Source organism: Lagenorhynchus albirostris, chromosome 8 (genome assembly GCF_949774975.1).
Source record: "Lagenorhynchus albirostris chromosome 8, mLagAlb1.1, whole genome shotgun sequence".
Classification (NCBI taxonomy): Eukaryota; Metazoa; Chordata; class Mammalia; order Artiodactyla; family Delphinidae; genus Lagenorhynchus; species Lagenorhynchus albirostris.
The window spans coordinates 71,165,081-71,192,057 of record NC_083102.1 but is presented as its reverse complement, the minus strand read 5'-3'; the positions used below and the strand labels follow the sequence as shown (position 1 = coordinate 71,192,057).

Sequence of the window (26,977 nt, the reverse complement as noted above, 5' to 3'; positions counted from 1 at the left end):
ATGGGCCTGGTGTTTTCTGTTGGTATATCTGGTATTGAAGATTCAATTTTGTTAATTATGGTAGCATTCAAATTTTCTGTCTTTTTGATTCAGTTTATTTTCACAAGAATTTTTCCATTTCAAATAAAATTTCAATTTTCTTTTACATGAAATTTTTTTTTAATATTCTCTTGTAATCATTTTAATACACTAAAATCTGTGGTAAAGTCTTTTTTTCATTCAGAGTGCTGGTAATGTAGGACTTTTCTTTCAATCAGTCTTTCTAGAGTGCTATCAATTTTGTTAATTATTTCAAAGAACTAAAATTTGACATTTTAATTCTTATATATTATATGCTTATTTTTATTTCATTGTTTCTTTATATTTAAGTCACTCACTTCATGTTTAATTTGTTGCTTTGATTTCCTAATTTCTTGAGTTGTGTGTTTCTATCTGTAATTTTAAACTTTCTTCTCTTCTAGTATATACATTTAAAGCTTTACATGTGTTTCCAAATTCAGCTTATACATATTACACTTTTTTTGATATTTCATATTTTCATAATTATTCAGCTCAAAATACTAAATTTACTGTGATTTCTTTGACACATAAGAGATTGTATTTTGAAATCTCCAAATATATGAGATTTTCCAATTTTCTTTTTATTTCAAATTATACAACCATTTTTTTAAAGTTTTGTTCTATACTTCATCTTTTTATTTTACATTACTGGTATTTTGTTTTATTTTTTAATTTAATTTTATTGTAGTAAGAACACTGAACATGAGATCTAACTACTTAAACAGATTTTTTAAGTGTATAGTACACTATTAATGACTATAGGTACAATGTTATAGAGCAGTTCTCTAGAGCTTATTCATCTTGCTTGACTGAAACACTATGTCCATTGATTAGTAACTCCCCAATTCTCCCTCTCCTCATCTGCTGACAACCACCATTCCACTCTTTGATTCTATGAATTTGATTATTTTATATACCTTATATAAGTGGAATCATACAGTATTTGTCTTTCTGCAACTGAATTATTTCACTTAGCATAATGTCTTCAAGGTTTATCCAAGTTGTTGCATATTGCAGAATTTCCTTCCTTTTAAAGACTGAATACTATTCCATTGTATGTATATACCATTTTCTTATCCATTCATCTGTCAGTGAACATTTAGCTGGTGTCCACATCTTGGCTATGGTGAATAGGGCTTCAGTATTCATAGCGCTAATATCTCTTTGAGATCCTGATTTTGATTCTTTTGGATAAATACCCAAAAGTGGGACTGCTGGATCACGTGGTATTTCTATATTTAATTTTTTGAGAGCCCTCTATACTGTTTTACATAGCAGTCGCACCATTTTGTATCCCCACCAACAGAATGCAAGCATTCTAATTTCTCCACGTCCTTGCCAACACTTCTTGTCTTTGGGGTTTTTTTTTGTTTGTTTTTTAAATAATCGTCATCCTGATATTCTGACATGTGAAGTGATATCTCATTGTGGTTTTGATTTACATTTCCCTGATGATTAGTGATGCTAAGCATTTCTCATATACCTGTTGGCCATTTGTATGTCTTCTTTGGAGAAATGTCTATTTAAGTCCTTAGCCCATTTTAAAATCAGGTTTACTATATTTTACTACTGAGCTGTTAAGAGTTCCTTATATATTTTGGAGATGAACACCTTATCAGATATATGGTTCGGACATATTATCTCCCATTCCATAGATTGCCTTTTTACTCTGTTGAATGTTTTCTTTGTTGTTCAGAAGCTTTTCAGTTTGATGTCGTCCCACTAGTTTATTCTGTTTTGTTGCCAATGCTTTTGGTGTCATATCCATGAAATTAATGCTGAGACCAAAGTCATAAAAGTTTACCCTTATTTTTTTTAAGGATTTTTATACTTTGAGGTCTTATGTTAAAGTATTTAACTACTTACCCATTTATTTTTGTGCATGGTATAAGACAAGGGTACAGCTTCATTCTTTTACAAGTGGATATCTAGTTTTCCCGATACTATTTGTTCAAGAGATTATCCCTTCTCTATTTTGTATTCTTAGCACTCTTTTGAAGATCAGTTGACCATATATGTGTGGATTTATTTCTGTACTTTCTAATCTGTTCCCTTGGTCTGTATGTCTGTTTTTATGGCAGTACCCTACTGTTTTGACTACTGTAGCTTTGTAATATATTTTGAAATCAGGACATATGATGCTTCCAACTTCATTCTTCTTTCTCAATATTGCTTTTTTATTTGTGGTCCTTTGTGATTCCATATGAATTTTAGAATTTTTTTTCTATTTCTGTAAAAAATGCTAAAGTATTGGGATTTTGATAGGAATTGTAATTGAATCTCTTGATTACTTTGGGTAGTAAGGGCATTTTTACAATATTAAGTCTTCCAATCCATGAACATGGGATATCTTTCCATTTGTTATATAATATAGATTCTAGTTTAGTTTCACTATGAGAAATTATACTCTGTTTGAAATCCATTAGCTGAAACTTACTGAAACTTGCTTTATACCCCCAAATATGGTCTATTTTTGAAAACTTTACATGTGTCCTTGAAAAGAATGATATTCTGCAGTTACTGGGTAAAGCCTATTATTTATTTCAATTAGAGCAGGTTTATTAAGGTGTTTAAGTCTTATACATACCCCCCTTTTTTACTGTCTTCTTTCTCTATCAGCTGCTGAAAGAGGTGTCTTAAAGTCTGTCACTATGATTGTGGTATTAACTATTTTTTCCATTTGTTTCATTCAACTTTTTCTTGGTACGTTTTGAAGCTGTGTTATTAAAACACAATTTTAAGTTGTTTTATCCTACCAGTTAATAGAATATTTTACCACTATGAAGCATCTCTAACTCTAGTTCTTTTTTTGTCTTAACATCCACTAAAGTGATACTGATAGAGCCATGTAAGCTTTCATTCAGTAAGTTAATGTAGTTTAATTTTTTATTCATTAAATTTTTTAAATTAATTAATTATTTATTTATTTTATCTTTGGCTGCATTGGGTCGTCATTGCTGTGCATGGGCTTTCTCTAGTTGCGGCAAGCAGGGGCTACTCTTCGTTGTGGTGTGCGGACTTCTCACTGCAGGGGCTTCTCTTGTGGAGCATCGGCTCTAGGCACGTGGGCTTCAGCAGTTGTGGCACACGGGCTTCAGTAGTTGTGGCGCACGGGCTTAGCTGCTCCGTGGCATGTGGTATCCTCCCAGGGCATGTGGGATCCTCCCGGGCCAGAGATCGAACTTGTGTCCCCTGCATTGGCAGGTGGATTCTTAAGCACTGTGCCACCAGGGAAGTCCCTTTTCTTCATTTTTTATATTCAAACTTTATCACTATATCACAGAAAGTGTCCCTTTAAACAGCACTTTTTATTACTATGTGATAATCTTTGCTTTTATTGGTGAACTAAATCCATTTATATGTGTCTTGTGAAATTGCACAAGGTGATTCTAAAATTGTATATGAAAACACAAAGGGGACAAATGTAACCAAGACTGTCTTGAAGAAAAACAAACTGGGAGATTTGTTTTACTAGATATCAAGATTGCTTATAACACTATGTAAGTGAAGACAGTCTGATAATGTCTCAAGGATAATGAGACCTGCAGAAAAGACTAGAGTCTCCATGTATATATGGATAAAGATACCACTGCTGAGCCATAAGGAATGAATGGCCTTTTCAATAAATGGTACTTGATCAACTATATATCCACATTAAAAAAAACTTGACTTCTAAATTATGCCATATACATATGCAATTCCTGAAGAACTGCACATCTGAATGTTCAAGTCAAAAATCTTTAAGAAGAGAATAGAGAGAATATTTTCATGATGTGGGGTATACAGAAAGAATATTTAAACAAAATACAAAAAGAACTAATCCCAAAGGAAATGATTGATAAATTACTACATTGAAAATTATTTTTATTTATCAAAGGACATGATTAAGAGGGTAAAAAGACAGACAAGGTATTTCAACATATGAAACCAACAACAGAATCTATAAAGAACTGCTCAGGGCTTCTCTGGTGGCGCAGTGGTTAAGAATCTGTTTGCCAATGCAGGGGACAAGGGTTCCAGCCCTGGTCCGGGAAGATCCCACATGCTGCGGAACAACTAAGCCCGTGCACCACAACTACTGAGCCTGCACTCTGGAGCCTGTGAGCCACAACTACTGAGCCCATGTGCCACAACTACTGAAGCTCGTGTGCTTAGAGCACATGCTCTGCAACAAGAGAAGCCACTGCAATAAGAAGACCGTGCACCACAACGAAGAGTAGCCCCCGCACTCTGCAACTAAAGAAAGACCGCACAGCTACGAAGACCCAGCACAGCCAAAAATAAATAAATATAATAAATTTATTTTTAAAAAAAGAACTGCTCAAATAAGTAAGAAAATGTCCATCTGAAAGTAAACAAAAACTTGAATAGGTGCTTCAAAAATGGTATGTACAAATAATAAATAGATGAAGAGCTGTTTTAGTTAATTAGTATTCTGGAAGAGCAAAGCCATGATGATATTCTACTACACACATAACAAAAATGTCCAAAATTATAAAAGACTGCTAATACCAAGTTTTGGAAGGACACAGAACAATGGAAATAGTCATATGCTCCTGATAGAGTATGAATTGTGACAACCCCTATGGAAAGCAGTTTGGTATTATCTACAAAGATTAAATGCATGCATACCCCATGACCCAGCAATACTACTTTTAGATATATACTCAACAGAAATGTGTGTACAAATGTACCAAAAAACATTTATAAAATGTCTATCACAGTACTGTTTACAACAGCCCCCAAACTAGAAAAATTCCCTCTACTCATTAAAAGTAGAATAGATAAATAAACCATGACATTGTCCTGGAAAGTCTTTTTATGGAATCTAATACTATATAATGATGAAAATGAATAAACTATAGCTTATTGCACAAGTATGGATGAATCTCACAATGTTGAGCAAAAGAAGTTATATATATATATATAAAATCATATATATATGTGTGTGTATATATATATATATGTCATTTCATGTATACAAAGCTCAAAAACAGATAAATTAAAATCTTATGTTAGAAACCAGAAAATTGGTTACTTTCAGAAAAGAGAAAGGAAGTACTGATTGGGAAAGTGTGTATGTGATCTACTGAGGTGCTGACATTATTCTGTTCATTGACTTGGTTGATAGTTATATATGTGTTCTATTTGTGATATTTCATTGCATTGTACATTCATGTCTAATGCAGTTTTCTATATGAATATTGTATCTTATCATTAAAAGCAGTTTAAAAAGAGAATATGTTTTATGACATAAGGGAATGGGGAAACTAAGTCTGGTTCTTGAGTCCACGCTTATTCTACTATATTATGGTACATCTAAGAAAAAAAGTGAGATTATAGGTTTTGCAGCAAGAACAAGTTACATTCTTAGATACAGGCCACAAATTCACCTATAAAGGGAACTGAAAGTCCCCTATAACATGCAAAGCAACTCAGAAAAAAATGCAGAAAAGGTTCAGTTGTCAGGGTCAAAGATCTTGTGGAACCTTGGAAGAATATGATGATCAAGACCAAGAGGATAAGGGAAGCAGAGTGCCATGAAGACCTGACTCTCCATGCTGAGGAACTATTCTGGATTCCCTAGTGAGGAGGGATTGGTGGTTAAAACTCAGCTCTCATTGAAATAATTATCTTAGAGATGCCTGCAATTAGTTGTATATGTTTAATTTGATTGCTTAAGTAAACCTGGATATAATTTTATCCATATTGTGATTCACGAGTCATTCTCAAAATAACCCCTTTTACTCATTTGGAGTCATTAAAATTCTTGACCAAATAGATGGGAAACAAAAGTAAGTCAGAATAGATTCTACTGATAATCAAGTTACTATACTGACACACTATTGCGATTGTTCAGACTGAGTCTGCCTGCAACCTACTTTCATATAGACAATGGTGATATCACACAGCAATAAAGATACATCTCTGGCCAAGAGAAGTGATATAAACCTAACAAGTCTTATGAGACTATCAGGAGGACCAAGAGGCAAAGGGTACAGTCATGGCCATTCAGCTCACAGGAGATACTGAAGGAATTCCCTTAATAAAATATGAGGGACAGCGGGGCTAGACTCTGAGATTATTACATGGTTATTATTCTATTAGTTGAGTTTTATCCAAAACTACCCCAGCTTAGATAAATGTAGGTTATACAATATATTGGCCAATGAATGGAAGGAGGAAGACTATGAGGAAGTGCCTCTATCCACTATCATATCCAAATAGTATACCACAGTTTCCATGGTACTTAACTATGGAAAGTTTGGACGTGATGGCATATTTAAGCATCTATGGCAATAACTAGCTAAATAATTAAAAATGAACTTAAAGGTAAAAAGGAGGCATAGTGGTCTATTAGAAAGAGGATAATGAATACAATTAGTTGGATAATTCACACTATCAATATTTTGTTTAAACATTGAGGTAAGAGTGTAAATATGCAATATAATGAGAAAATATTCCAAATCACCCAGTTGAGTTAGGAAAATACTATATATATTAAAAGGTGCATGTTAAACTGAAGTTTCAATAACATTTAAGAGATGTGCGGTCAGTGCTTTATGTGTAGTTTCCTAATGTAATGTCCATAGTCTAGACATCAATTGTTATTAAAAAAGGCTTAATTCATCCTATAAGCAAAAAATCTTGTTTCCTTGTCCCTGTTTTTCAAATAAGTTTTGTAACTCCTCATGTTTCACTGTCTTTTATTCTTGTTTGTCTTACCCTCATTTGCTTTTTTGTTTTCTCTATTTCAATCTGCTGATATGCATGTTTGAAACTGTTTTTCCTTAATTATTTTGTTACGTAAAGAGATTTTTACTATACTGTGTCTGAAATATTGACTTTTCTGCTAAGACCTGTTTCACATATCATGCAGCAGTGGTACAGTGGTAAATGTTTAACAGCTGACTGTCAAAAACAATAGTTGTAATTTGTAGCATTTGCTGATTTCCATGGTGTAAATACTCCCACCATAGCCTATTTCAAGCTAACAATGTGATATCACTGAACTCAGATTTGAGCAGAGATGCACACACTTAGCACTCACAAGCCATTAAGAGACAGCTCTAACATATCACTAATAGGCTATCATTTTGTTTGTTGATAATTTGGGGGAAATTGTTCCTAACAATTATTTCCTTAATAAACTTTTGTTTTCTTGCATGAGATTGCCTTATTCAAAACGCACACACTGTTTTGTTGTTATTTTACCACAAAGGATGGGACTCATTTGTTCAAGTCTTCCATATTGTCCACAGGAATTCTAATTCCTTACAGTATTCCATTCCACTGATCCAATCTCATTATTCACTTTTACTCCACTCAAAGTATCCTCTCCTCTGCCACAAACAGGCAAGCCCAAAAAAGAGTCATCCACAATTCCAAGAAGTCTTAATGTCTTTATCTATGTTATCTCCACTACAAGAGAGAAATTCTTTGCTTTGATTTCAGCTTGTCAAATTATCATTTTTATTCAAGATCAAAGTTAAAAGTTACTTCCTCTATTAAAATATTCCTCCATCCTTATAGTTAAAAATAATGGGTCCTACATTACACTCCCAAAGTACTTTGTTTATATTTCTTTTACTTGTACTTGTATCATAACTTACGGGTATAAAATTGATGTCCAATAAAAGACTACTGAATGAATAGACAGACAAATGAATATCATAACATGTTTACTTCACCACTGAAAAGAAATGCTTTCTCTCCTGTATTGGTAACCAGAACTCTAAGAAGTGTCCAGGTTCCCAGCCCCCATTCCTTTTAACACCTTCTAAAAAGCCTAAAGACAATCAGTACAGAAGATCTGCATGATGGAGTTTTGAGTTATCCAGATAACTTCTAGTTTATTTGGCATTTGCTAAAACAGATAAACAGAAAACTCCACAATCACTTTGGCTCTACTTCTCATGGGCTTTTATGAAATGCAAATTCATAGGCTTTATCTATCAATACAATAGAGAATATCTTCAAATAATATTTTCCAAAACATTTTAACTCTTTAGATTATCCATACACTTTTTCAGAGTGCGGATAGGTTTCAAAGTCTAAGAAAAGACCATGAAAAACATTACTCTGGATTATCACACATTTTCCCTGTAGTCACTTCTCTCTCTCTCGACTCATGACTTGCAACTATTTAGGAGCTTTTGTAAGCTTTCCCAGATTCACACCAGTTCCCCGATGGAGTCAGCTATACATCATCTAAAGGATGAAAAAGATGGTAAAATGGCTCATCCATTCAAAATCTAATACAAACAAACCCCTGATGAGCAACTCAGACAACAACATCTCCACAGTTCACCTCAGCGGTGGTTGTCAACACTTAAGTCAATTCGAGAGATTTTTCAGCACCTTTAGAGCAAAAAGTCATCTTGGAAAGATTATAAACATACACAATCACTAAGTGTAGCCACTGTTGCTGAAATCAAGTCAAATAAAAGCAGCTGAGCCTAATCAACAGGAGAGAGAGAGAAAGGAGGGAAGGAAGAAAGGCCTAGAAGCCAAACCTTAATAAGAGTGAGGGAGATCAAGAAAAGACATGCTATAGACGCAAATGCTAAGTGCAGAACCTTCAGTACCAGAGGCTGTAGCATCATCTCAACAGCTTCCATGTCTATGGCAATTTTTTTTTTCTCTAACAAGCTTAAAACAGTCATTTATTCTGTTTTGACAGGTGGTCTTTTAATGGCCATGTTCTCAAGTCACTACTCAAGGCTCTTAGTGCTATATGTACTCTCCTTTCTTTTACCTATCTTGAGTTTTTCAATGTTTTTATTTTAAATTCCATAGGAATGCCAACTGCTTAAGCTTTTCTCACCTCCTAAGAAAATTTCTTTCAGAGGAAGCAACCCAGGGTGCTGCTAATTGGCTTTGCATAACAGTAGGCAAATGTGGCCTTAAAGCAACTGTGACATTGTTTGCCAGCCAGCACAAATGCAGATTACCAAAATCAGTGTCTCTGAGAACCTCACAGATGTTTCTATTACTACAACTAACAAACGATGTGACTATTCACATAGGTATCTCTGATGCTAGTCCAAGCAACCTGATTCTTCACATTTAGATAGTCACTTTAATTTCTTACAATCCTCAAGCTGGAGTTTCTAAGTGCTTCATTAAAGAAGTTCAAAAATATTCATCATACAGTGACTGGACTGATAAATCCAAGTCCTGAACTTTGCCAACAAAAAGGAAAAAAAATGGACTTCTGGTATGTCTTCAAAATCAGTTGCCTCAAGGCATTTCCTGTATCATGCTCAAATTAGTTTTAATCCAATAGTATATTATTTTGACTGACCTTGTGCATATTTCTTAAAAGCATAGTTAAGAGATGTTTTGCTAACTAGATCACTTTCATGATAAAAAAATAATTAAAAAGAAGAAATGCCTATTTTGGGTGTAATACTCAGATAACTTAGTTTTTTTTAAAAAATCAAGTTTGTGGTACCCTTCTATGTATCTACATTGAGATGCAGAGCCAAGAGTTCCTGCTGATTTTACAATCCCTTTGGGTTATGTAATACATATTATTCTGCTGATAATAAGCCATATGAAGCAGCATTTTGCTGTATTGACATGGCCTGGCCAAGAACAACAAGGAAAAGAAATAGCATTCAAAAAACTGGAAAATGTTTATGAACTCTAAATCCTCTGCACATGAATAAATACATCTGACAAAGTGCAGAGTCTCTCAAAAAAGCCCTTCTTGACCTTCCTAATTTGAGTTCAATTGCATGTTCAGTGTTGAGAAGCCAGTGTATGTTCTGCCAATGTTTTAAGCTCAAGCTTTACTACATTTTGTTATTTGTAAAAGTGAAATCCCGGATAATAAGTTATAATTGCCCTATTAATCACTTGAAAAGGGAGTTTGGAAGGAAAATGGGATTTGAAATTGCAATAATTGGTATCCCGAAAGACATCCTTTTTTATTTTCTTACCTAGAGCCTACCACATACTACTATGAAAACGACATGCATGCACTTTTTTTCAATGGTGAGGTACAAGCACTATGCCTTATATATTAGTTTTTCTAAGGGAATGAAACTTAAAACTTCAGTGTAGTGATGCTGTTAGTCATGATGACCTTTGAACTGGAAAAAAATACAGAAAACCAGGCCATGGATTATAAATTGTATTGTCAATGAAAGAGAGAAGAACTTTTTGTTTCATATGTTGTTTCAAGTATTACATTTTCATTTCCTTTTTTCAAATGAATTATAATGTACAACACATATGTATTTTTCTTCCATTTTTCATTTAAAAAATCATTCTTTCTCTTAGCTTTGTTTCTCTGTGTATTGATAGACCTGACACACCAAAATTTACCTTTCAAAGTTCAATATACCAAATCCATCTGTTACCCTTAAAGTATTTTGTGAAAAATCTATATTTTTGCTTATATCCCTAAGATATCTCAATTAAAAAAGAAAGACATAGATTACTTAAATCTCTCTTGTTTAGTTCATAATGAACAAATTTTAGATTGTGCTTGTTGACAGCCAGTGAAAGGAACAGGTAGCATTTAGGGTATTATAATAACTAAATCAAATTTACTATAAGACATCCAGATAATTGAAGTTGATTAAATAGTCAATGTAGCCAAAAAAAATCATTTAGTTTATCACTTACTGGAATTTTTAGTATGTATACACACACGTGGGCATGTTTAAGATTGGCCAATGGTACTTTTATCCCTTCCTCTATTTCAAGCCTGGTCTTTCTAAAAACAGAGAAAAGGCATAGGTCTCAAACTTTAAATTAGGTGACATCCCTCTAATGTCAGTAACTGTTCTATGAAAACAGTGTCTTTGATCTCTAGGCACAGCTTATATAATAAAATGATCAAAGACATCCTAGTCAAATGAGCATACAAGGGAAGGAAGGTACAAAACATCCATTTTGCTTTTTCAGTAAATTCAGATAAATTAAGAAAAACATGTAACTCCATACAACTGACTTGCATCTGTTCTGAAATACAATCATCTTTTAAAGAAAGAGACCACAGGAAAAATTATTCCATCTTCATTGGAAATCCTCCCTTGGAAGAAGGGAGTGGGCCAAGTGCAGAGATTACAAGAGCACAGAGATAGAATGTCATTTGAATGAATGTGTTCAAATAGAGCCAGTGAAATCCATAATCTCTTTTCACATAGTTGGAAAAGTAGTTGGCTTTTGCAACTGGGTAACATTTCTTTCTGGGCAGGTCAATCATCCATGGAGCCACAATCCACACCATACTGTGATTTTCTGCACATCTGGTGTAAGCCTTTGCATGCAAATATTAAAACCAGTCTACGTCCTTAAAATGTTTCTATATTTAAAATGAAATAAGTAATTTGAGAATATAGGTGAATATGCGAAATACGTTATCTGGTAGGCAGATAGAACAGCCCAACATTAACTGATAAGGTAGAAGTAGTATTCATTATTTGCACTCCCTTATTTCAATGAAAAACAAAAAAAACCAAAAACTAAAACCTCAACATTCTGTTTGATGTTATTTGTTCATAGGAATCTCAGAAATATTCTAATATTTAGAAAATCTTAGACACCATGATCTATGTGTGATATGAATTAGCAGTCCACTAATAACAACATTAATCACCAGATAGTTATATCCTTTGAGTTACTGTGCTAATATTACACAACAGAGTAAAGACTTGAGCAGTGCTCAAGTTTTCTGTCTCATATTTTCCTTCAAATTAAAAATGTACATATTTACTTAAATAAATATAGCACAATAATCATATTGAAACGCCATAGGTTTGTAAGATAATGACAATAAAACTTATGTGTTCAGTGTGCAGAAGAAAATATACTTTTTCCCCTTCATAAATACTGCAGGTGAAAACATGAGTTACTTTTTTGAGATACACGGGCCTCTCACTGTTGTGGCCTCTCCCGTTGCGGAGCACAGGCTCCGGACGTACAGGCTCAGCGGCCATGGCTCATGGGCCCAGCCACTCCACAGCATGTGGGATCCTCCCAGACCGGGGCACGAACCCGTGTCCCCTGCATCGGCAGGCGGACTCTCAATCACTGCGCCATCAGGGAAGCCCATCATGAGTTACTTTTAAAGAACAGTATGAATTACAGATTTTTAAAATGATTTTGTATATGTTTATTTTATAAGCAAAGTAATATTTTGAGTTTGTGAAAAAAGGCAAAATATATAAAGTAGCTGTAACATTCTGTACATTCACTAGAAAAATAAATGAATTGATATGATAATATTAATGAATGCATATGAACTTTGAAATATTTGTTGAATTGCAATTAATTTGTCCAAAAGCTTTCCATGGTCTGGAAGTGAACCTAATGGTAATTCGATCTGAAGTCTTCTCCAGAGTAGTCAGAAAAATATGTTGCAATTTAGTTATGTGATGTGAAAGAAAAAAGAATGACCTTTGGCAATGTAAATTCAAGTTCAGGTCTTGGATCTATTGCATTCTGGCTGCATGACTTTGAATGGATTTCTCAAACCTCTTTGAGACTCGGTATCACCATCTGTAAGATGGAAATAGTATGTATCTCTCAGCCGAAAGAATTTACAAGTGGTGACCGAAAAAAAGAGTTTATAAATATTTTTAAGACTCCAGACCAAGATGGTGACACAGGAGGTTCTTGAATTTTCTTCCTCCCATGGATGCACTGAATGTATAGCTACAAACAGAGCAATTCCCTTGAAAGAAACTAGCTGAGTGATGACTACACACTGAGCAAATGAGAAAATACCCATATCAAAATGGGTGGGAAATTCTTAGATACACTTTTGCCATGAACACTCATTTCCCAGCTTCTCCCTGAGGAGTGAAGGGTTTGGACTATACATCTAGCACCCCAACTTTTAAGGCTCCCACCAGAAGAAGGGGCTCCCAAAATACTTAGCTCTGAAAGCCAACAGGGCTTGGTTTCTTGAGTCCCATAGGACCATAGCAAACAAAAAAGCAGTTCTTAAGTATGTGAGCACTTACCATCAATACTATAGCTATCCTCCCAAGGATCAGTGCAGAGGGAGCAGGCAAAAATGCTCATCTCCCAGTCTTTCTCTGCAAGGGATTTGACTACATACTTTACAAGCTGCTGCCTGAGGGGTCTGGCTTCTAATTAGTTCACATCAAGATGCTGACTGTGATTCTCCCCAGAGTGTTCAATAGCTGGTGGGCACTTCTCCTGCCTTCTTCTTCTGGTTCCCTCCAACAATAAAACCAAGTCACCAAGTGTCTCCATGGAAGGAGCTTGTTCACATATCTAGCACCACAAGTTTTATGGTTGCGACCTGAAGGATGGGACCCCAAATCACCTAGCTCTGATAGCTAATAGAGTATGTGTTTATTAGTCCCATAGGACTGTAGCAAACAAAGAAGTAAGTTTTAAATGGGCACAGGAGTACCCCTCATGTCAACACACCCGAGTTCAGTGTAGAAGGAAAGGCAAAAATTTCCATCTCACAGTTTCTCTTTGGAAGGGGTTTGACTGCATACTTTCCAGCCAGCTTCTAATCAGCCTACTTCTAGGTGCTGACTGTGATTCTTGCCTTATAGACACTTATAGGTCTGGGCACACCCTCAACTACTGGGAGCCACTAACAATGAAGACTGTGGCTTGGACAATCACAAAGGTTTGAGAGGTAACCAGGAGCTTGGGCTGGGCTGATAGACAAAGTTCTTCTCCTAATGAGACCAGTCTATCAAGACTGGGAGAGGTGGGTGTTTTTATAATGTGCAGAAACCAACAAAGAAAGTCAAGGAAAGTGAAGAAACAGGGGAATATATTCCAAACAAAAGAAGATAAATCTCCAGAAACTAATCTTAGTGAAATGGAGATAAGTGATTTACCCCACAGAGTATTCAAAATAACAGTCCTAAATATGGTCACCAAGGTCAGGGAGCAATGCATGAGCAAAGTGAGAATTTCAACAAAGAGAAAGAAAATATTAAAAAATACCAAGCAGAAATCACAGAACTGAAGAATACAATAAGTGAACTGAAAAATTCAATAAAGGAGTTTAACAGCAGACTAGATCAAGTAAAAGAAAAGATCAGGGAACTCAGACAAGGCAGTGAAACTCATCAAAATCAAAGCAGCAAAAGAAAAAAGAATGAAAAACAATGACGATAGCTTAAAGGACTTAATGAACACCATTAAGCAGACCACCATATACATTTTAGGTTTCCCAGAAGGAGAAGAGAGAGAAAGGGCCAGAAAGTGTATTTGAAGAAATAGTGGCTAAAAACTATCCTAACCTGGGGAAAGAAACAGACATCCAGATCCAGGAATCCCAAAGAATACCAAATAAGATGGATCTAAAGAGACACACATCAAGGTATATTATAATTAAATTGTCAAACTTAAAGACAAAGAGAGAATCTCAAAAGCAGCAAGAGAAAAGCAACTTGTTACATATAAGGGAATCTCATTAAGATTATGAGTGGATTTTTCAACAGAAAACTTGCAGACCATAAGTGAATGGGATAATATATTCAAAGTGTAGTGAGAAAAAACTGCCAACCAAGAATACTTCACCCAGCAAAGCTGTCCTTAAGAATTCAAGGAGAGATAAAGTTTTGAAGACAAACAAAAGCTAAAGGGTTCATCACCAGTAGATTTGCCTTACAAGATATGTTAAAGGGAGTTCTTCAAGCTGAACTAAAGGATGCTAACTAGTAACATGAAAACATAAAAGTATATAAAACTCACTGGTAAAGTATGTATATATTATAAATATATATATATACACACACATACATGTATATACATACATGTATATATATACATACATATATATATTTTTTTATACTTAAATTCAGAATACTCTTATATTGTAATGGTGGTGGGTAAATCACTTATAACTCTAGGGTAAAGGTTAAAAGACTGAAGTATTAAAAATAATCCATAACTACAATAATTTTTAATGATTACACAGTATAAAAAATGTATATTTTGACATCAAAAACATAAATTGTGGGAGGAAAGTATAAAAATGTAGAGCTTTTCTAAGTATTAAAAATTAAAATGTTATTGGCTTAAAATATTATACACTATTAAAACTATAAGAAGTTTTATGTAAGCCTAACGGTAACCACAAAGCAAAAACCTATAGTAGATACGCAAAAGATAAAGAGAAGGGAATCAAAACATACCACTACACAAAATCATCAATTCACAAACGCAAACGGAAGACAGCAAGAGAGGAAAAACAGAAGTACAAAACAGCCAGGAAACAACAAGATGGCAACAGTAAGCCCATATATATCAATAACTTCTTTAAATTTAATGGACTAAATTCTCCAGTCAAGATATATAGTTGCTGAATGATTAAAAAAACAAGGCTGAACTACATGCTGTCTACAAGAGAATCACTTCAGGTTTAAGGACACACAGGCTGAAAGTGAAGGGATGGAAAATATATGCCATGCCAATGGAAACAAAAAGCAGAGCAGGTATACTTATATCAGAAAAAATAAACTTTAACCCCCAAACTGTAATATAAGACAAAGAAGATCACTATAAAATGATAAAGGGTCAATTCACCAAGAGGATATAACACAACGGATAGCTTAGATAGAAAATCAATAACGAAACACTGGACTTAAACTACATTAGATGGCATAGACTTAACAGACATATACAGATCATTCCATCCAACAGCAGCAGAATATACATTCTTCTTAAGCACACATGGAACATTCTCCTAGAGAGATAATACAGTAGGCCACAAAACCAGTCTTAGCAAATTTTAAAAGACTGAAATCATCCCAATTATTTTTTCTGAACACAATAGCATGAAACTAGAAATCAATGACAAGAAAACACTGGAAAATTCACAAATAGATAGTAATTTAACAACATGCTACTGAACGATCAATATGTCAAAGAAGAAATCAAAAGAAATAAAATAAATCTTGAGACAAATGAGAATGGAAGCACAAATTACCAAAACGTATGGCATGTAGCAAACGCCATTCTAAGAGAGAAGTTTATAGTGATAAATGCTTACATTAAGAAAAAAGAAAGATCTCAACTAAACAACCTAACTTTACACCTCAAGAAACTAAAAAGTGAAGAATAAACTAAGGCCAAATTAGTAGAAAGAAGGAAACAACAAAGATCGGAGTGGAAATAAATAAAATAGAGATTAAAAAGACAATAGAAAAAATCAATAAAACTAAGCTTGTTTTATGAAAAGATAAAATTGATAAACTTTTACCTAGACTAAGAAAAAATGAGAAAGGCCTCAATTAATAATGCATGAGGAGACATTACAATTCATAACAGAAATACAAGGGAACATAAGAAACTACTATGAAAAATTATATGCCAACAAATTAAATAACTTAGAAGAAATGGATAAACTTCTAGAAACAAAAAACGCATCAAGATTGAATAACGAAGAAACAGAAAATCTGAACAAACAAATTACTAGTAAGGAGATTGAATTAGTAATCAAAAACCTCCCAACCAAGAAAAGTCCAGAATCAGATGGCTTCACTGGTGAATTCCATCAAATATTAAAGAAGAAGTAATACCAATCTTTCTCAAACTCATCCAAAAAATTGAAGAGGAGGTAAGATGTCCAAACTCATTTTTGGAGGTCAGCATTTCCTTGATACCAAAGCCAGTAAAGAACACTACAAGGAGAGAAATTACAGGCCAATATCCCTGATGAACAGAGATCAAATATCCTCAACAAAATACTAGCAAAGTGAATTCAACAGTACATTAAAAGGATCATATGCCATGATTAAGTGGGGTTTATTCCTGGGATGCAAGCGTAGTTCATCATCTGTAAATAAATAAATGCAATAAGCTACATCAACAAAATGAAGGATAAAGACTATGTAATCATCTTAATAGATGCAGACAAAGCATTTGACAAAATTCAACATCCTTTCATGAAAAAAACTCTCAATAAATTTGGTATAGAAGGAAGGTACCTCAACATAATAAGTCCCGTATATGAGAAACTCACAGCTAACATCATACTCAATATTGAAAAGCTGAAAACTTTTCCTCTAAGATTAGAAACAAGATAAGGATACCCACTCCTGTCACTGTTATTCAATATAGTACTGTAAGTAAATACTATCTAAAGCAATCAGGCAAGAAAAAGAAATAAAAGGCATCCAAATCAGAAAACAAGAAGTAAAACTGTTACTATTGCAGATGACATGATACATATAGAAAACCCTAAAGATGCCACCAAAAAGCTGTTAAAACTAAATGAATTCAGCAAAGTTGCAGGATAAAAAAATCAACACAGAACAATCAGTCGTGATTCTGTACACTAACAATTAACTATTTGAAAAAGAAAACAAAATCTCATTTACAATGGCATCAAAAACAAACTACTCAGGAATAAATTTATCCAAGGAAGTGAGAGATCTATACACAAAAATCTTTAAGACACTGATAAAGGAAATTGAAGACACAAATAAATGGAAAGATATCCTAGGTTCATGGAACAGGAAGGTTAATATAATTAAAATGTCCATAATACCCAATACCCTAAAACTCATATGAAACCACAGAAGAACCCCAAATAGCCAGCGCAATCTTGAGGAGGAAGAATAATGCTGGAGTTATCACATTTCCTGATTTCAAACTATATTACAAGTAATCAACACAGTATGATACTGTCATTAAAAACAGATATATAGATTAAAAGAACAGAAGAGAGATCCCAGAAATAAACCCATTAATTAATCTTCAGGAAAGGAACCAGGAATATACAATAGGGAAAGAATAGTCTCTTCAATAAATGGTGTTGGTAAAACTGGATAGCCATATGCAAAAAATGAAACTGGATCCCTATCTTATACACAAAAATCAATTCAAAATTGATTAAAGACATAAATTTAAGACTTGAAATCATAAAACTCTTAGAAGAAAACATAGGGGGTAAGCTCCTTGACATCGCTGTTGGCAATGGTTATTTGGATTTGAGAACAAAAGAAAAGACAACAAAAGCAAAAATAAACAAGTGGGACTACCTCAAACTAAAAACCTTCTGCACAGCAATGGTAATCATCAATAAAATGAAAAGGCAACCCATGGAATGGGAAAAAGTATTTACCACATATCCAATAAGCAGTTAGTATCCAAAATATACAAGGAATTCATACAACTCAATAGCAAAACAAACAAACAAACAAACTAAACCAAATACCACAATTCAAAATGGGCAAAGGACCTGAATATGTGTTTTTCCGAAGAAGACGTACAAATGGCAACATATACACGAAAGGGTATTCAACATCATTAATGATCAGGAAAATGCAAATCAAACCATAATGAGATACTTCCTCACATATTGTTAGGACGTGTATTATCAAAAAGGGAAGAGATAAATGCTGGTAAGGATGTTGGGAAAAGGGAACCCTTGTGCATTCTTGGTAGTATAGTCACTATGGAAAACAGTAGGAGGTCCCTCAAGAAATTAAAAATAGAACTACCATATGACCCAGGAATCTCACTTCTGGGCAAATATCCGAAGGAAATGAAATCACTATTTCATTATCTCAAAGAGATATCTGAACTGCCAGATTTATTGCAGCACTATTCACAATAGTCAAGGTTTGGAAACAATGTAGGTGTCCATCCACAGATGAATGGATAAAGAAAATGTAATACACACACATACACATACACAGATACAATGGAATATTTCACAATCTTAAAAAAAAGAATGAAATTCTGTCTTTTGTGACAACATGGATGAACATGGACGGTATTATGCCAAGTGAAATAAGCCAGACAGAGAAAATGAAAAACTACATGGTATCACTTACGTAGAACCAAAAACAAACGAACAGAATAGTTGAATTCATAGAAACAGAGGGTAGAATGGTGGTTGCCAGGAGCTGGGTGGTGGGGGGAATAAGGAGAGGTTGGTAAATGTTTTTAAACTTTCACTTATAAGATGAATAAGGCTTGAGGATGTAATGTATAACATGGTGAATATAACTGATAATACTGTCTTGTATAATTAAATTTTCTAAGAGAGTAGAACTTAAGTATTTTCATCAAAGAAAAAGTAACTGTGAGGTGATGAATGTGTTAAATGAACTCAATGGAGGGAATCATTTTACAATGTATATGCATATCAAATCATAACTGTATATGTTAGATATATGTATTATAATTTTATTTGCCAATTATACGTTAATAAAGCTGAAAAAATATTTTTCAAAAGCTTTTTTCCCCCCTGAACTGACATAATCCTACAGAAAATATTAAGAGAACTTTTCTTTGAGTTATTTATTTTTCAATGTTTCACTGCTCATTAGCCGGATAAATATACAAACCATTTCCTCCCAAGGGTTATCTTTACTTATTTATTGACGTCTGCCAATAACCTGATCAAGGGGAGTACTATATGGATTCCATAACTGGGCAAAAGTTATAGCATATACCATGAGAACATGTAAACTTTTCTTATCTAAGGCTTTCCTTCTTCCTTAAAATTGTAAGAGCTCCATTGTGTTTTCTGAGTTCACGTGATTTTAAAAAAGACAAAAACTATGCATGCATACATTCCTGGTCCTTTACCCCTACTCTTTTGTACTTTTAGTTTTTTACCTCATTTCCTAGAAGGGCATTTACACAGGCTTCTGATGCATCGCAGATGGCTGTGAGATCATGTCCTCCTTCTAGAGCCAACACCACATGTCCATCAGCCAGTGTCATCAATTGCTTCGTCAAATGACCAAAGCCTAACATAATGCAAACAGAACATTTCAAAGTATAAATTAAAAGTTAACTGACCACTAGAATCTAATATTCATTGAGCATTTATTCTGCATATGTCCTTTCTCAGCACTTCCCATGTGCTAACTTGTTTAATACTCACAATAACTTGATAAATTAGGTCCTATTAGTATCTCTATTTAACAAATGAGGGCACCAAAACCCAAGATCCCACAGCTAAGAAGTATCACAACTAAGATTTGCAACAGTCGTTTTGGTTCTTCACCAGTGCACATTACTGCCTTTCACAACACATTCTATGTGTACCTGGATGAAAAACTTGAATAGTGTTTCGCTGTTAATAAGGTAAAGAATTCCGTTTCCTTAATATTTCTTTCCTGTTTCCATCATCTGCCTTCATTATAAAAGGAAGTTTTCTATATATCACCTCAAAGTACTTAACTATCACAATAGATTTTACAGACATTCTTTTACTATGAAATAGTTGATAAATGCAAAAAATAATATCTATTTATGTTATAAAGTATAATATAACAAACACCTGGTCACTCACCTTCCAATTTAAGGAAAATACTTTTGAAGTCCCCAGTATGCTTCTCTCTAATAACATAATTCCTCCTCACTATGGGAAATCAGGATCCTGAGTTTATGTTTATAACTCCTTTGCTTTCCATTGTTAATTTGCTTATTTTGGAACTTTATAAAAATGGTTTTATACTTTTGCACCTTGCTCTTTTCACACATTTTGTTAGCTCATCTCTGTTGATACATGTAGCTACAGTTTTATGCTGTCTAGTAGGCCATTTAACAAGTATAGAAGAATTTATTTACCCATTCTCCTGCTGACAAATATTTAGGTTTTGTGTTATTACAAAAAATGCCCCTATGGGACTTCCCTCGAGGTCCAGTGGATAGGACTCTGTGCTTTCACTGTCGTGGGCCCGGGGTTCCATACCTGGTCAGGGGAACTAAGATCCCACAAACCATGTAGTGCGGCCAAAAAAAAAATGTCCCATGAACATTCTTATACCAGTCTTCTGGTGTACATGTGCAAGAGCAGAGTGAAACTGTCATGACTTAAAACCTGCTAAATAATACCAGATCATTTCCAAAGGACTATTATCAATCCCCACTCTGAGAAGCAGTATATATTAGAATCTCAGTTTAGTCACATCCTTGCCACCATTTGGTATGATTTGCCAACTGGGTGGATGAATGACAGCATCTTACTGTGGTTTCCTTCAGTATAAGGAGGAACCTTTCTATTTCTACTCCAAATTAAGAGTTTTTATTATAAACAGATGTTGAATTTAATTATTTTACTATACCAAATGAGATGGTTTTTCTCCTATAATTTCATAGTGTTGTGAGTTACATTAATATTTCAAATATTTAGCCATCATTGAATTTATGAAATAAAATAAGTTTGGTTGTGATATATTATCTTTTTTATACAAAGCTGGATTTGTTTGACTAATGCTTTGTTTAGAATATTTTTTAACCTATGTTTATGAAAGGGGTTAATCTATAAATTTCCATTCTTTTATTGACCATGTTGAATTTTATTATGGTCAGACCCTCTTTTTCTATTATTTGACCCTAGAATGTTGGGTAGAAATCTTCTGTAAAACCATTTGACTCTTGTGTTTTCTTTGAGGAAGATTTTTATCTATTGAGAATTTCTTTCGGGATTAGAGGACTATTTGTGTTTTCAATATCTTCCTAAGTTATATTTTTCTAGAAATTTCTATCTTTTGTGTTCAAATTTATCCAGTAAAGTTATTTATTACCTTTATTATCATATGTTGGCACTCCAATTAGATGTAGTCATTGTTACTGTATCCTCAACATCTCTGAAGTTTTCTTTCATATTTTCTTTCTGTCCTGCATTATGTGTACTTTTATTTCAGATCTATCTTCCAGACTTTCTCTCTCCAGATGTATCTTATCTGCTATTTATACTTCTACAGATATTTTCATTTCAGTGATTACATTGTTCAATTCTAGATGTTCTATTTGGTTATATTTCATAACTTCCTAGTCATTTTTATATTTTCTTACTTTTGGTTCATGTTTTTATTTCTTTCTTTAGGCATAATTATTTTATTTTCTATACCTGCTATTTGAAGTCTTTATGGCTTAGTTTTACTATTTTTTGTTTCCGATGATTCAGCCTCATGATGTCTTAATTCTCCTTTGTTTTTTGAATTTTTTTGCGCTCATATTAATCAGAACTTTATATGTGAGAAAGCTTGGAAGCCTGAGTTGAATGTGATATTCATCTTTGAAACCTGAGTTGAGTGTGATTTTGTTTGCTTCTGCTGGATGGCTGAAACATTACCAACCAAGATCAATTTAAAATTTTTAGACTCAAGGGCTGTTTTTTTTTTAATGCACAGATAATGTAAATATGGACCCCCAAAGGATTACAAATTGACATAGAAAAAAATATAGTTTTTTTTCCCTTTCCATTCCCTTTGAAATTCCTTCTACTGATAGCCATAGCTAAGATCAATTTGTTGTTTTATTCAGCAGTATTTCCTTTTCTCCTGTTTATCCTTTTCTTTAGAGTTGGCCCTTTGACATTCCCTTTTTTATTCTGGTCCCCAATCAAAACCCTTCCCTTCATAGACCCAAAGCTTCGACTCCCCTTTCTAGTATGCAGTAGTCTTTTAATGTTCAAGCTTTCGCCAACTGAACACTTTGAGATAGCCCAGGGTGGCCACCAGCTATAGTATTTGCTCACTTTTCTTCATCTTTTTGGAAGTCATCCATAAACTTAAAAGAGTAGTCTTGATATTTTCATGTAGGAGTATTTCAGTATATGCAGTCACTCATATTGCCAAATGTAAATGTCTCTCAGTTAATATTTAAAAAATTTTAACATTTCATCAACCTGCTCAATTTCAGGCACTACTGAAAAAAAGAAAGGATAAATGAAAATATATAAAACCATGTGTTTGGGCTTCCCTGGTGGTGCAGTGGTTGAGAATCTGCCTGCCAATGCAGGGGACACGGGTTCAAGCCCTGGTCTGGGAAGATCCCACATTCCGCGGAGCAACTAGGCCCGTGAGCCACAACTACTGAGCCTGCACGTCTGGAGCTTGTCCTCCGCAACAAGAGAGGCTGCGACAGTGAGAGGCCCACGCACCGCGATGAAGAGTGGCCCCCGCTCGCCGCAACTAGAGAAAGCCCTCGCACAGAAACGAAGACCCAACACAGACAAAAATAAATAAATAAATAAATAAATAATTTTTTAAAAACAACCATGTGTTCAATATGGTATTTCATTTTTTTAATAGGCTTTAAGAACATGCAGGACATAAACATTTAATTTTTAAAACAATTATATTTTTAAAGCAGTTAACAGATGTGTTGCTACAGCATAACACATCTGGACTGGGCTCCCAGATCCTCACGTGCTCAGCAGCCCACAAGTTCCTGAATCGACTTGTTGAAAACAAGTGGCCAAGATTGCAGAGTAGGAAGACCCTGAGCTTACCTGCTCCCATGGGCACACAGAAATTACAACTATTTACAGAGCACCTATTGAGGAGAAAGACTAAAAGGATATCAGAAAAGATGTACAACTAAAGATATAAAGAAGGAACCACAATGAGATGGGTAGGAAGGGCAAAGATGTAGTATAGTCAAGACCCATATTCCTAGGTGGGCACCCACAGAGAGGAGGCTAATTACGATTACAGAAGTTCTCCCCAAGGAGCAAGGGGTCCAAGCCCCACATCGAGCTCTCCAGCCTGGGGGTCCTGCACTGGGAAGCCAAGATCCCAGAAAGTTTGGCTCTGAAGGGCAGTGGGGATTACTTTGGGGAGAGTCAGAGGGCTGTGGGAAATAGACCCCACTCTTTTTTATTAATTAATGTATTTATTTATTTATTTTAGGCTGCATTGGGTCTTCGTTGCTGCGCGTGGGCTTTCTCTAGTTGTGGTGAGCGGGGGCCACTCTTTGTTGCGGTGCATGGGCTTCTCATTGTGGTGGCTTCTCTTGTTGTGGAGCACGGGCTCTAGGCACACAGGCTTCAGTAGTTGTGGCTCGCCTGCTCAGTAGCTGTGGCTCACGGGCTTAGTTGCTCCTCGGCATGTGGGATCTTCCCAGACCAGGGCTCGAACCCATGTCCCCTGCATTGGCAGGCAGATTCTTATCCACTGCACCACCAGGGAAGTCCCTAGACTCCACTCTTAAAGGCACACACAAAATCTTACACTCTCCAGGACTCAGGGCAGAAACAGTAATTTGAAAGGAGCCTGAGTCAGACACACCTGCTGATCCTGGAGTAATAAAAGGGAGAAACCTACAAACAAGAATACTTTACCCAGCAAGGCTTTCATTCAGATTTGATGCAGAGATCAAAAGTTTTACAGACAAGGAGAAGCTAAAAGAGTTCAGCACCACCAAACTAGCTTTCTAAGAAATGTTAAAAGGACTTCTCTATGTGAAAAAGAAAGGGCCATAACTAGAAATATGAAAATTATGAAAAGAAAAGTTTTATTGGTAAAGGCAAATATATAGAAAAGGTAGTAAATTAGCCACGTATAAAGCTAGTAGGAAAGTTTAAAGACCAAAGAAGTAAAATCATCTATATCCACAATAAGTACGTAAGGGATGCACAAAACAAAAAGATGTAAAATATTATGTCAAAAACAGTAAACATGGGAAGGGGAGTTAAAATTCAAGGTTGTTAAAATGTGTTTGAACTTAAGAGATCAGCAACTTAAAATAATCATATTTATATTTAGATTGCTATATATAAACCTCATGGTAACCACAAACCAAAAATCTACAATAGATACGCACACAAAAAAGAAAAAGGAATTCAAACATAATTCTAAAGATAGTCTTTTGGCTTTAAAAGACACATGAGACCCAATGCACTCAACAGATACATAGAGAAAAAGATATCAGGCTTGTGGTTATCAGAGGTGGGGTTTAGGGGGAGGGGGAATTGCATGAAGGCAGTCAAAAGGTACACACTTCCAGTTATAAGATAAATAAGTACTACGGATGTAATGTACAGCATGATAAATCTAATTAACATTGCTGTGTGTCATATATGAAAACTGCTAAGAGAGTAAATCCTAAAAGTTCTCATTGCAAGGAAAATATTTTTTTCTATCTCTTTAATTTTATATCTACATATATGGGATGATGCATGTTCACTAAACTTACTGTGATTTATCATTTCATGATTTATATAAGTCAATTTATTATGCTATACACTTAAACTTATACAATACTTGTATATCAATTATATTTCAAAAAAACTGGAAGGGAAAAAACCAAAACATTAACAAAATTAATAGACTGTTTAAGAGCAGTTTTGGGGTTATCGAAAATTTAAGCAGATAGCACAGAGAGTTCCAATATACTACCCTACCCCCTTGCTGTGGTTTCCCCTATTAATAATATCTTGCATTAGTGTGGTACATTTGTTACAGATGATGAACCAGTATTGATACATTATTGTTAACAAAAGTCTATGACCAGGATTTACTCTTTGTGTTGTATAGTTCTATGGGCTTTGCCAAACACATAAAGTCATGTATCCACCATTGTAGCATCATACAGATTAGTTTCAAGGTCCTAAAATTCCCTGTGCTCCACCTATTCATCCCTCCTCTTCGCCCCCCAATCCCTGCAAACAAATGATCTTTTTTGTCTCTATAGTTTTGTCACTCATTTTTTCAGTGTTTACATTAATTCAAATTTTTATTATTGTATTAACCATTCTAAGTACAAGACTATTTCATTCTCCCTCATTTATATAATATTTACAATACTTCTATATCCATGAAAACTTGAAAGAATTATCACGAATGTGGAAATGCATGGTCTGCAAGCCTACCTAGGCTGCTCTCAAGCCTGACCTTGTTCTTCTCTTAGGTATTGTGGGTTTCTGTTTGAAAAGAAAGTAAATTTTCAGGATAAGGTTGGTAGAAGCAATGCAAGTCTATAAAACTGTCAAGCAATGAGACCCTAAAACCAAACTAAGTTGCTTCCATTTTAGAACAATGAAATAGTATCATCTTAATCCTTGGAATGCATTGAGATATCCACTCAATAAACCAGAGCTGTCCAGAATTTCAGCTCTGGTCTAGCACTTGAGGTTAACTATGAACAAAGTGAGTTCATTTCCCCATTACCTTGCAGCACTTCATGTTGATTCTATCCACTTAGTTACTATTTTGATGGAAGTCAAAATATTCACTTTATAATTACCCTATGTTTCTAAATACTTGGCAAAAACTATTCTAAAAAAGATTTAAAAATTAAGTGAAAACTGTTTTGTTTTTTGCGGTACGCGGGCCTCTCACTGTTGTGGCCTCTCCCGTTGCGCAGCACAGGCTCCGGACGCGCAGGCTCAGCGGCCATGGCTCACGGGCCCAGCCGCTCCGCGGCATGTGGGATATTCCCGGACCGGGGCACGAACCCGTGTCCCCTGCATCGGCAGGCGTACTCTCAACCACTGCTCCACCAGGGAAGCCCAGGTGAAAACTGTTTTTAAGCATTACTATGTTTTTCACTTCTATGAACCTCATGATGATACCAATAAGAATCTTTTCCACAGGCCATTTAGGAATGAGGCTGAACACATTAAGCTCCACCTTCTTACCTGACTGCTATAAAAAGAACGGTAAGCTTACAGAAAATGTGTTATACAGAGTCCTGATCCTAATGCTTAGAAACGTACTTGGCCTAAGTCAGGGTTAATAGCACATAGTAAGTAATTCTATTCTAGAAGATAAATGAGCAAGAAATATTCCTAATACTCACAGACAGATATTTCTACTAATCATATTGTTAAATATTCTGAACAGCTTTTCCTGTAGCCTAAACCATGGCTACAGTGATAACTTAAAAAGAGATAATAATAAATCAAGCCCGTATGCCACATCTTTCATACCGAAGGTTCCTAGCAATTGAGAATTCAATTATCTAAAGTTACTACTGAGTGAATCAAATCACATGGATTAAAAAAAAGGAGGTGGGGGGAGGGAGAAAGTCTCAAATCTGATTTAAGTTCACTCTTTCCTTTGGGAATAAAAAAAGAGTCCCGTAAAATACCAAATTTAGAGGGGATAGTAAAAAGTGGAAGGAAAGAATGGAATGAAGCTAATCTTTGATCTCCATCCAAATTCCTCTTTCTTTTACCTACAGGGTTTATTTCCCATTCACATGT

At 34.8% G+C, this 26,977-nt stretch overlaps 1 protein-coding gene across 1 annotated transcript in view; it reads right to left on the bottom strand.

Moving 5' to 3' along the window:
* HDAC9 (histone deacetylase 9) overlaps window positions 1-26,977 on the bottom strand; it is a 586,393-nt gene that overhangs the window by 54,887 nt on the left and 504,529 nt on the right. Inside the window, exon 23 of the mRNA XM_060157126.1 lies at window positions 19,651-19,784. Coding sequence (XP_060013109.1) covers window positions 19,651-19,784 — 134 coding nt within the window. The remainder of the gene's footprint in view (window positions 1-19,650; window positions 19,785-26,977) is intronic.